Source organism: Spinacia oleracea, chromosome 2 (assembly GCF_020520425.1).
Source record: "Spinacia oleracea cultivar Varoflay chromosome 2, BTI_SOV_V1, whole genome shotgun sequence".
Taxonomy (NCBI): Eukaryota; Viridiplantae; Streptophyta; class Magnoliopsida; order Caryophyllales; family Amaranthaceae; genus Spinacia; species Spinacia oleracea.
Genome location: NC_079488.1, coordinates 28,778,275 through 28,789,719, shown reverse-complemented (window position 1 = coordinate 28,789,719; position 11,445 = coordinate 28,778,275). Strand labels below are relative to the sequence as shown.

Here is an 11,445-nt window from a genome sequence, read left to right as displayed (position 1 = left end):
CTTTTTCTTATAATGGTTTAAATTGATTTTTTGTGTGGCAGAGTATAATCTGTCTATTACCAAAAATAAGGAGTATAATTTGTAAATTTGATTAATTTTGACAATTGTAATATTAATTGTTTTTTTTTTTTTTTTTTTTTTTTTTAACTATTATTGATTGACTTTATTGTGTATGTGGAGAAAATGATGGATAGTGGGACTTATTTCCTTAAATTTTGAATTCCTTTTCCTTGTTTGGTGCGTAAGTTAGACAGATTTATTGCTGGATTTGTTACTGCCTTGCTAGTGTAATTAATTGCAGGCGTCATTTGTGGCTGGCATTAGTATATTTTTATAATTTACTTTTTGACTTCTTGCTAAGTTGGATTACCTTTTTTGTTGACTTTATTTTCCTGCTAAGTTGGATTGTACGTTAGACTTTTATAATTGGCAATTAGCATAAATAGGCTGTTTTTAAAATTAATTCAATTTGAAAAAAGAAAATCAGTTTTTTAATCTATTGCATATTGAACACCAATGGGTATTTGAGACTTTTCCTTGGTGGACACCAAAAGTGGTGTTACTAAAATGTCCCTCCCCTATTCCCTTATGTAATAGAGAAGAGATTCCGATAGAGTTAGCTAGAATTTTAGACGAGGATATTCGATGGGTGGCTTTTCCACGTCTCATCCCTCTTTAGTTATTTTTTGCTGTTTTATTTTTTTCCGTTGTAATTTTCTTATTTTGGTCTTTTAAACCTCTTATGCATCAAAAAATAAAGTTGTAATTCGAATGGAAATGATTTTGATCCATAAAGTTTCCTAATTTTCAGCCATTCTAGTATAACCAAATCGCATGATTTTAGGCCATTATGAAGATTGATTGACCGAGTATCCTCAATTAGGTATTACATGTGGGAAACTTTATGTAAATTTCCTACAATTCAGCAATTCAATTTCAAATTGATCCTAGAATCAATTAACACGGTAATTACATGATTTACTTCCTAAATCAAATTACAATATATGATAATGAAATTAAAATATCAAGTCAATTAGGAAATTATTGATACCGAAAGTATAACAATATTGGAGTGAATAATTTTCGGCCAAATTTAAATGGAATTGGAGATTATAAAAACTGACCTTGCCTTATTTATTCCACAATTTACGCTAATCACCCATAATTACCTCAAATCACCCATAATTAAGGCATATAGTTTCCGAAATCTGGTAAATTTCGGATTCAGCCTTAAATAATAACTAGTTTTTGGGCCCAAGTGATACCCCGGATACTACATTAATAACGTTCACATTTACTTATATTTTTTTTTCTTTTGGCAATTATAACATGAAACATGTAATAACTTAGTGGTAAAAGCTTTATTGTTTAAACTCAAAATTAGGGGTTCAAACTTTACGCAAACATGACATTTTTTTAATATATATGAAAATTACATGTAGCGAATGACTTATAAGCAGAGAGACACGTGTCACGCATGCTTTCTTATAGACGACTTTGAATATATACTCCGTAGTATAGATAGATATAGATAGATTCTTTAAAGCAAAACCCTCAATTTTCCTGTTATATGTATACTATCATTTTTTGCACGTGATGCGTGCTTGGAATTTTTTGAGACAGAAACTCGGTTTTCTTTGACATAAGTAAGAATCAAAATTTGAGATATACGAACAAAATTCTATGAACAAAATAGAAATTTTATTGAATTTATTTATGATTTCTAATATTATAATTTTTTGTTGATTTTTGAATTAAGTACACTAATTCATAAATTGCGAAGAAAGTGTAAACTTTGATTTCAAGTCAAATCTTTGTGAATATTTTTAGTGAGTATGTATTGACGTTGTAGTGTATTGGTTGCAGTTTGTAAGTGAATTTTTTTGTTTTTGAAAAGTTTCCTCATTTGAGTGATTTGTATAATGTAAATTATGCAATTCTATGATTTTAGTTGACTTGTGAGTGATTGTTATAGTAATTTTATTTCCAGTATTTTTGTTTGAAACCCCCCTTTGGTGTGTAAGTGAATTTGTAATTAAGAAAGGAAAGGGGGGTAAAATAGTCATTTCATTCGGGGACACCATGCCTCCCTTCCCTTATACTTCGTATAATAGAGATTCTTTAATCTAAAACCCTCAATTTTCCTTACTCATCTCGTTGGGTGTTGTTCTATTAGAAAACTATTCATCACTTTCCATTGCTTGAGAAGGCATAACAATTGCAATTTCAAACTCCTTTCAATCTTCAATTATCTTTGAGGTAACTCTATTTTTTTTCATTTTTATTCGTCGAATTAGTTTTTTCTGGTTGTTGAACATATCATAACTGTTATATCGTTCATGATTGATCGATTTGTTTTTTTTTTTTATTCATTTCGTTATTTACGTGGAATTTATTTTGGTGTTCAAATATTGAGTTTTGTTTGAATTATTTTGCTAATTTTGGTTGAGTTTTGTGTGAATTTTGTTGGAATGATGAGTTTTGTTTCAAATTTCAATTTCCGTGTTAAAAAATCGAGTGCCACCCAGATAAATAATTAGGTGACATGTGGATATTTTAATTAATTAATTATTAATATTACGCATATACAATTTCATCCAAAATTAAACACTCTAATAATTAAAAAATGAATCGAAAATTAAAGTCAATCCAAAATAAAAAAACTAATCAAATCAAATATATAAAATATAATAGTTGAAAGTATAAAAGTTTTATATTAACTTAACAATAATTTAATAGAATTCGTGTTCGCACTGGCTAAAATCTAATAAAATATATATATATATATATATATATATATATATATATATATAATACCTTATTAGGTTTGTTAGATGATGTGAATTTTACAATAAGTTCAATTCTCACCGTTAAAATATCACAAACCCTAAACTTAATTGGTGTTCATACTGTTTTCTCCCATAAAAGGAAGAGAGTAATAGCGATCTATCTCTTCCGTTCTTGGTAGTATTGAAAGCACACATCAAAAGGTTGTTATTCTAATCCTTATTGCTTGATACGTATTAATTTATGCATGCGATCCTGTTTAGATGTTAGGAAATTAGTTTTCTGAAATTCCGCTAAGTGCATCTAATATGTTACTGATTGATGCATGTTTTGATTATTTTAATTCAACTAGGGGAGGACTTATAATATGGATTAAATTGCATAACTGAAATAGTGATTTTAATTGATTGGATTATATATCATAGTATTTTGATTCTACGATTGCATTTAAATTCGGATTTTTTATGCATTAAATTGATATATTGTGATATGTCAAAATTTGTATTAATTTCTATTTAAAAAAAGGGAAAATTGTCTATGTTCAATATACAGTACTAGGGGCAATAGTGTCGAAATTTTGATTCAAAATTCACCGAAATTGATCAAAGATTTTGTATAATTGATTGAGGCTTTGATTTCTTTAGTTTTGAATTGCAAAATCATGTCTTGGATTGTTGTTTTCGCTTCGAATTCAAAGAGTTTGGTTCGAACAATTTAAAACCCTAAAACTTTCCCCAGATCAATTTCAATTGGAATGTAAATGGTGATTTAGCATAAAGAATCTTTAAAATTGTGTAATTAGATGAATTTAAAACTATTGAAATTGTTTTTGGCTGTAATTATGCTCGAATCTGCCCAAATGTGTTTCGAAATTGTTCGAAAATCTAGGCAAAAACGACGGCTATTGTGCCAATTTCCGGCAGTCTAGCGGTGTCCCAAGAGTTGCGTGTCGTTTAGGCTGAGGTTTGGCGGCGAGATTTTGATATTTGATATTTCCGTCGAGTGTGATTATCATATAATCCAATATTGCAAATTAATGATTAATTGTGATTAGTTCCATATTTGAGTTTTAAATTGAACTGAAATAATGAATTTTTTTCCTATTTATATGTTTTGCTTTTTTTTTTTACCCCATGAAAAGTGGGTGATTTTATTTATTATTACTCCCATATTATTGTCTATTGTGTGATATTAATGTTAATACTCCCATATTATTTATTATTTATTACTTGCTTTCTTATATTGTATTTTACATTGTACTTCAGAGGAAGAGTGAGCAAGACTTATTTGTTCAGTTACAACTTGCAAGAACAAGGGATGGATGTTCCAAAAGAATATTTTTTAAAAGACTACAAGAAGCCCTCTTACTATTGCGATACTGTATGCATCTTTTGGTAACCCCATATATGGTGAATATCTCTAAGTTAGTTGCTGTTAACGCGCTTATTTAATTTGTTGAATCAGGTGGAATTAAAATTTGTTTTGAATGAAGATAAGACCCATGTATACTCAAAAATTTCTGTCATCCGTGCTGATAATGAAGGTGTAATACCTAGTTAATCAATAATATTACTATGTAATATGTATAGCTTAATGACTTTATGCTTAACTCGTATCTTCTCTTCTCTTGATCAGCCTCTGCATCTTCTCCCCTAGTCTTGGACGGGAGTGATTTGAAGCTTATCTCTGTCGATGTTAATGGAAAACAGCTAAACGTAAGTTATATATATATTCATTTTATTTTTAACTTGGTCATCTTACTTGGCTTCAATTCAATGCCACATTTGGATATCTATTATTATGTACCCATAGAGACATAGGGTTGTAATCTGATTTAGATGCATTTGTGTTTGTTTAGGAGGGAGATTTTTATGTGGATTCTTGCCATCTGACACTTCCATCACCACCAACTGGTAAATTCACATTAGAAATTGTTACTGAGATATACCCCCAAGACAACGTGTCATTGGAGGTGAGGAATGCTTTATCTTTAAAATTGCACTCTTTATTTTAATGGGTAATTGCTCTCTTTAGTTGTTAATGGTTTGTGATACAAATCACTAAGTAGCCATTTTTTGTTGCAGGGTTTATACAAATCTTCTGGAAATTTCTCTACTCAGTGCGAAGCAGAGGGTTTCCGGAAAATAACTTTCTTTCAGGTCGATTCATTTAGTCAATTTTTGAATATTGTGATTTAAAGGTTGCTTTCTAGTCATATATTTTTATTGAAAGCACATCCTTTTGGTTTGGTGTTGACAGGATCGTCCTGATATAATGGCAAAATACACCGTTCGTGTGGAAGCTGATAAAACCAAGTATCCTGTGTTACTGTCTAATGGAAATCTCATTGGTCAAGGGGACATTGAGGTACTGCAGCTAAGTTTGATTATAAACATTATTATTATGGTGTTTGATTATAATAATAACTTATTAATTGAATTGAATTGTGAATTGTGAATTGTGAATTGTGACAGGGAGGCAGGCATTTTGCTGTTTGGGAAGACCCAATCAAGAAGCCATCATATTTGTTTGCCTTAGTTGCTGGGCGGTTAGAGAGTAGAGATGACACATTTGTTACTCGTTCTGGCCGCAAGGTCACTCTCAGGATCTACACTCCTTCAGAGGACTTGCCAAAGACGACACATGCCATGCATTCTCTTAAGGCAGCCATGAAGTGGGATGAGGATGTCAGTTCTCTATTTATTATTCACCAAAGACGACACATTTGTTACTCGTTCTCTATCATTTGTTATTATTATTTCTGTACAGGTTTTCGGTTTGGAGTATGACTTGGACCTGTATAATATTGTTGCCGTTCCAGACTTCAATATGTAAGATTTGTTTTCTATTCTTTCTCTTGGTTGTTTTGTTCTTTTAGTTTGGAATAAGACACTAACCTTTTTTTGTAAAATGCTGAATTCTTTGTAGGGGAGCCATGGAAAACAAAAGTTTGAATGTATGCTTCTGGAGAATTTGGCTTTATACTTCAGTGCTTGACTGTGTTCATGAAACAATTTAATTAGTGAAACTGAATATACTTTTTCTTGGTAGATTTTCAATTCTAAGCTGGTTTTGGCATCTCCAGAAACTGCCACTGATGCAGATTATGCTGCTATTCTAAGCGTTATTGGCCATGAGGTATGCTTCCACTAAACGAATGATCGGGGTTGTCTTTTCGGAAGAGGTGGTGGGAGTGGGGCAGTAGTTAAATGGCTCTTTTTGAGTTTAGCTTGAACTAATTTATGGTGCTTTTGTGTTAATTGTTGACTCAACTCTCAGTACTTCCACAACTGGACTGGTAATAGGTAAGTCTTTTCTTTTAATACCTTGCTTTTACACAGATCTCAGTGCTTTGTAGATCTGTTTGCTGTTTGCACTTCTATCAATACTCTGACATAAAGTTTTCTGCAGAGTAACATGCCGGGACTGGTTTCAGCTCAGCCTAAATGAAGGACTAACTGTCTTTCGTGATCAGGTATTTCTTTGGTGGATCATAAACAGTGTTTGTAGCTTGGAGAGCTGATTTCCTCTTTGTTTCTGTTGCTTATAAAATGTATATCGTCATTTAGGAATTTTCATCTGACATGGGAAGCCGTACTGTGAAGCGGATTGCTGACGTTTCAAAGCTCCGGAATTATCAATATGCTGAGGTTACCTTTTTATCCGACACTTAGAATCTGGATTGTTATCCTTACCTATAAAAAGTTGCAGGAACAGTACTTTCCAATTAGGGTCAATACGTCCCAATATGTGTAATAGTTCCTTTTGCAACAAAAATTGAGTTCACAAATAATCCTCTGCATATGTTAAGATAAGGGCCAACTAATTCATATAGACGAGAATAAGTTGAAAAGAACAAAAAATTAGACTCTTTGCTAATATCATGATTCAACAATTTTTTTATGATCTTCAGCTGATGATTGATTCGATGTGATTGTGGATGTATATTTCACCATGTGAAGTGGTTTATCTCTCATTTCTCAGGATTCCGGCCCTATGGCTCATCCTGTGAAACCACATTCTTACATTAAGGTACGTGTTACTTCACTTTGACTCCCTTTTTTCTGATAATTTTTGCTGAGCTAATGAATTGCCTTTTGCCTTCTTTGTAGATAGAAACCTTGTGCACTGGTAATATTTAATTTTTGCTTTTTTTTTTTCTTTTTCTTTTTAAGCAAATGGCTCTTCTTGTTAATTGTTTCACTGATTTGCTTTTATGTGACCTTGTCCTAATATTGGAATCTATTCTGGTAATTTCGGATTCATGGAAACTGTAGTCACGGTATGGCTTTGCATATATGTAGTCTTTTCTTTTTTCAATAGTTTCTCATTTGCTGTTTTTCTAGTTTAGAGAATCCATTAAGCCTTTAGTTTTTAATTAATTTAATTATTTTAACATTACAGGTCTATGAGAAGGTGCGAACATTTTCATTTTCATTTTGATATCCTCTCTTTAGAGTTTAGACAAAGATGAACGTAACTGAAGAAAACCTGGTAAAATTTACGTTAATGTAATTTTGATTATATAAATTGTATTCTTTTCCTGCCTTTCTCCAACAGGGAGCAGAAGTAGTCCGGATGTATAAAACTTTACTGGGGAGCCAAGGATTTCGAAAGGTAACAACAATTAATCAAGGTTAACTAGCTATTAAAAAAACATGATTGATATGTCTCTCTTTAAGCTTAACTTGCATTCAATCTTAGGGTATGGATTTGTATTTTGAGAGGCATGATGGACAAGCCGTAACTTGTGAAGATTTTTATGCTGCCATGAAGGATGCAAATAATGCAGATTTTGCGAATTTCTTGCTTTGGTGCGTTTTTGTATTTCCTGATAATTGGATGTCTGATGCAACATATTTGTGATTGTTAAAATATTTATGACCAAAAGTTATGAATTGCAAAAGGTACTCGCAAGCTGGCACACCAGTTGTGAAAGCCACTTCATCTTATGACGCTGAGAAGCACACATTTACATTGAAATTTAGGTACAGTCGCTAATAGATTCTTTTCTGGTTTTTCTCGTTACAACTATTGCTTTGCTGATCATTCTACTAATCTGATATCCTTAAATTTTTAGCCAAGAGGTGCCACCAACTCCTGGCCAGCCTGTCAAAGAGCCCATGTTCATTCCAGTTGCAATGGGTTTACTAGATTCTCATGGCAACGACATGCCCCTTTCGTTGGTTTCGCATGATGGCAAACTGGAGACACTTACTGTTGGTGGTCAGGCTGTCCACACAACTGTTCTTCGAGTAACAAAGGTCTAGCTCATATATTCTTACTCTCTGATAGCTTCCCTTTGTTATTCCTATAAAATTACAAGACAAAATCGTCTTCTAATACCTTTTTCGCTACGATTTACTTTACAAGTGAATCTGTGATAAAAAGTTAATTTTTTCTGAATTTATTGTTACAATCACATATATAAATATATTGATGCATCGTGTTTGTTATACAACATCGTTTTACGTTGAAGTTTGTTTTAAATGCCTTCCAGAAGGAAGAAGAATTTGTGTTCTCTGAGGTATCTGAGAAACCAGTTCCTTCTTTGTTAAGGGGATTCAGCGCACCTGTTCGTCTCGAATCTGATCTGTCTGATAATGATATCTTTTTCCTCCTAGCCCATGATTCAGATGAATTCAACCGGTACATATATATATATTTTTATTTAATTATTCTCAAGCTTGATAAATATATAATGAATTTTGTTTCACTGCTACTACATTATGGATTATGGATTATGCTGCAGTTGGGAGGCCGGACAGATTCTGGCCAGAAAGTTGATGCTCAGCTTAGTTGCACATTTCCAACAAAACAAGCCTCTACTTTTAAACCCTAAATTTGTTCAAGGGCTCAAAACCATTCTCTGCGACAATACTTTGGATAAAGTAAGAAACTTGACTTTTTTTTTACAAATTCGGATATGTGCTGATGATTTATCCCTCATGATATGATAGGAATTCATCGTAAAGGCTATGACTCTCCCTGGTGTGGGGGAGATGATGGATATGATGGAAGTTGCAGACCCTGATGCTGTTCATGCAGTCCGAACTTTCATCAGGAAGGAGCTTGCTTTGCAGCTCAAAACTGACTTCCTCCGCACAGTATGTCATTTAAACATACTTTAGTTATTTATTTTCATAATTACCAAAGTGAACCTTTTAACTGTTTTTTTATTGGAATTGGATTACAGGTCCAAGAAAACAAGAGCTCTGAGCAATATGAATTTAACCACCTTAATATGGCTAGACGGGCACTAAAAAACATTTCACTTGGTTCGTTTGTAATTTATATATAATTTATGTTTAATCTGCTTTTGGATATGATTTAGGCTTTTAATATTTGGACATACTATGCTGCAGCATATCTTGCATCACTTGAAGACCCAGAATGCACTGAGCTTGCACTGAATGAATACAAGACTGCAAGTAACATGACAGATGAATTTGCAGCTCTAGTAGCCATAACCCAGAATCCTGGTAAACATCATGACCAAGTTTTGGCTCACTTTTATAACAAGTGGAAGCATGACTTTTTGGTAAGAATATAAAATATTAATGTGAATTTCTTTTATATACTGGATTGTTATCATGATTTAAGCTACTTTTATTTATATACTGGATTGTTTGAAAAGGTTGTCAACAAATGGTTTGCACTCCAAGCAATGTCAGACGTTCCTGGCAATGTCGAGAATGTTATGAAGCTACTTGACCACCCGGCATTTGACCTTCGCAATCCAAACAAGGTCTACTCTTTGATTGGTGGATTTTGCGCGTCCCCTGTAAACTTTCATGCCAAAGATGGATCAGGATACAAATTCTTGGCAGACTTGGTGCTCCAGCTAGACAAAACAAACCCTCAGGTTTGTTTTTGTTTTTCGAAGATTAATATTAGTATTCTTTGAATTTATAGGTTTTATTTATTGGGAATTCAAATTTCAAATTAACTAATTAATGGGAGATGTTAGAAATACAAAGCTATTATAAATTAAATAATGGTTTTTTAATCTTGTATTGCGCTTCAGGTGACTTCAAGGATGGTGTCCGCTTTCTCTGGTTGGAGACGTTATGATGAAACCCGTCAGAAGCTTGCAAAGGTAAATCAATCAAGTCTTCCTGCAAAATAAAAACTTGCTCAATGAAATGAATGTCACCCTGGATTTGATTTTATATGTTGCATTTTGAAATATCAGGCACAGCTGGAAATGATTATGTCTACAAATGGAATATCTGCAAATGTTTTTGAGATTGTTTCCAAGAGTTTGGCAGCTTGATAATTTTAATCCTAGAATACTGGTTGATGTTCTTTTACTACAAAACTAGCTTAGCCCCGTTATTCCTATATTATATTATTTTTATTATTTCGTAGCTATTAAAAATTAGTATTTTGTAAGTTTTGATTTTTCATAATGACTTTTGAGGGATAAAAAGGAGGGAGTTTAATAATTTAATAGCAATCTAAAGGAGGGAGTTTAATAGCAATAATTGTTTTATTAAGCAACTTAGGAACTAAAAAAATGACCGATAATTGGAGCGATTTCCGTCAATATTGCACAAAGGTACATTAATTTCCAAAATACGTTACTTTTTATGTAATTCCCACCATACCGTCCACGTTAGCGTAGCGAATCGGTCTTTTTTTTTTAAAAAAAAAAAAAGCAGCGCAAAACCGCTATCTCATATAGCGGTTTATGTGGGTTAACTGCTATATGAGATAGCGGTTTATGTGGGTTAACCGCTATCTGAGATAGCGGTTTATGTGGGTTAACTGCTATCTGAGATAGCGGTTTACCCCTCATCACATACCTCCATACAGGAAAAAAAAACCTAGCTCTGTGACATAAACCGCTGTCTGAGATGGTGGTTTAGTTCTTAACCAACCCACTATCTCAGATAGCGGTTTACTGGTGAACCGGAAAAAAAAAATCAGTTTTCTCTCTCCCTTGCTGACGTGGACGGTATGGTGGGAATTAACATAAAAAGTAACGTATTTTGGGAATTAATGTATCTTTGTGCAATATTGACGAAAATCACAAAATCCAGCAAATGTTTGCTTGGTGCTTTTCTTTTAATTTTTTTTTTTTCACATAGGCTAAATTTGATTAAGAACATAAGTTCACTTATTACAATCTAAGCAAACTACACTACTATGGTATTTAACCATTACATAACATTCAAAACACAAATTGGTCCAAATAGGTAGTGATGTGGCCTAAATTGAAGAGTGCCACATAGCTTTACTATGGTAGCCCAAAGAGGAGGCCTAGAAGCCCTCCAGCACGCATACCCCGAATCAATACAGAGCCTATGCTCGCACCCAGATCCAAGGCCCATCACTTAGGCACATGAGGCCTCTTTACTTGGTAGGATCCCTACTCCATCATGTCTAAAGCCCAAAGTTTGCAGGCAAGCCCAAAAATGCAAAAAGGGCCAACAAGTTAAATCCAACCTTCTATCAATCGACACATGTCCCAATCTCGGAAAGCACCCAATCATGCAGCCAAGGTTTAGGGATCAAATCCCAAGAAACCATAGCATTCTAAATAGTGCAAATCCCTAGGTAAAAGGGGGAATTCAATTCATTCCCACCTACCTAAAACTATCTTTGATCTGCTTTCTTTCTACAATTTACTTTTCTCTCTAGCCTATACTTATT

General features: G+C 33.2%; 1 protein-coding gene across 3 annotated transcripts; it reads left to right on the top strand.

Annotated features, from left to right (window-relative positions):
* Nucleotides 1-2,101: 2,101 nt before the first annotated feature.
* On the top strand, nt 2,102-10,240 carry LOC130467793 (puromycin-sensitive aminopeptidase-like). 3 transcript variants are annotated; one of them, XM_056836618.1, is made up of 30 exons: nt 2,102-2,259; nt 4,053-4,167; nt 4,252-4,330; nt 4,423-4,502; nt 4,646-4,759; nt 4,872-4,946; nt 5,047-5,154; nt 5,262-5,474; nt 5,557-5,618; nt 5,716-5,743; nt 5,839-5,925; nt 6,067-6,092; nt 6,199-6,262; nt 6,357-6,437; nt 6,772-6,819; nt 6,900-6,918; nt 7,065-7,069; nt 7,192-7,203; nt 7,348-7,404; nt 7,492-7,601; nt 7,695-7,775; nt 7,868-8,051; nt 8,288-8,436; nt 8,540-8,678; nt 8,748-8,894; nt 8,984-9,065; nt 9,153-9,328; nt 9,425-9,652; nt 9,815-9,886; nt 9,983-10,240. In XM_056836618.1, exons 2-30 carry the CDS (start codon nt 4,105-4,107, stop codon nt 10,061-10,063), a joined length of 2,670 nt encoding a protein of 889 aa, XP_056692596.1. In that variant the 5' UTR covers nt 2,102-2,259; nt 4,053-4,104; the 3' UTR covers nt 10,064-10,240. The 3 variants fall into 3 exon arrangements, with proteins under 3 accessions (XP_056692596.1, XP_056692594.1, XP_056692595.1); XM_056836616.1 differs by lacking the exons at nt 6,900-6,918; nt 7,065-7,069; nt 7,192-7,203; XM_056836617.1 differs by lacking the exons at nt 2,102-2,259; nt 6,900-6,918; nt 7,065-7,069; nt 7,192-7,203 and adding an exon at nt 2,840-2,990.
* Nucleotides 10,241-11,445: the final 1,205 nt, after the last annotated feature.

Excerpts from the sequence above, each read along its gene's own strand:
- LOC130467793 (XM_056836618.1), top strand. The coding sequence starts at position 4,105 with ATGGATGTTCCAAAAGAATATTTTTTAAAAGACTACAAGAAGCCCTCT. Across the intron at positions 4,760-4,871 it reads AAGACAACGTGTCATTGGAG|GGTTTATACAAATCTTCTGG; the intron begins GTGAGGAATGCT and ends TTTTTGTTGCAG. Across the intron at positions 9,329-9,424 it reads AGTGGAAGCATGACTTTTTG|GTTGTCAACAAATGGTTTGC; the intron begins GTAAGAATATAA and ends TTGTTTGAAAAG.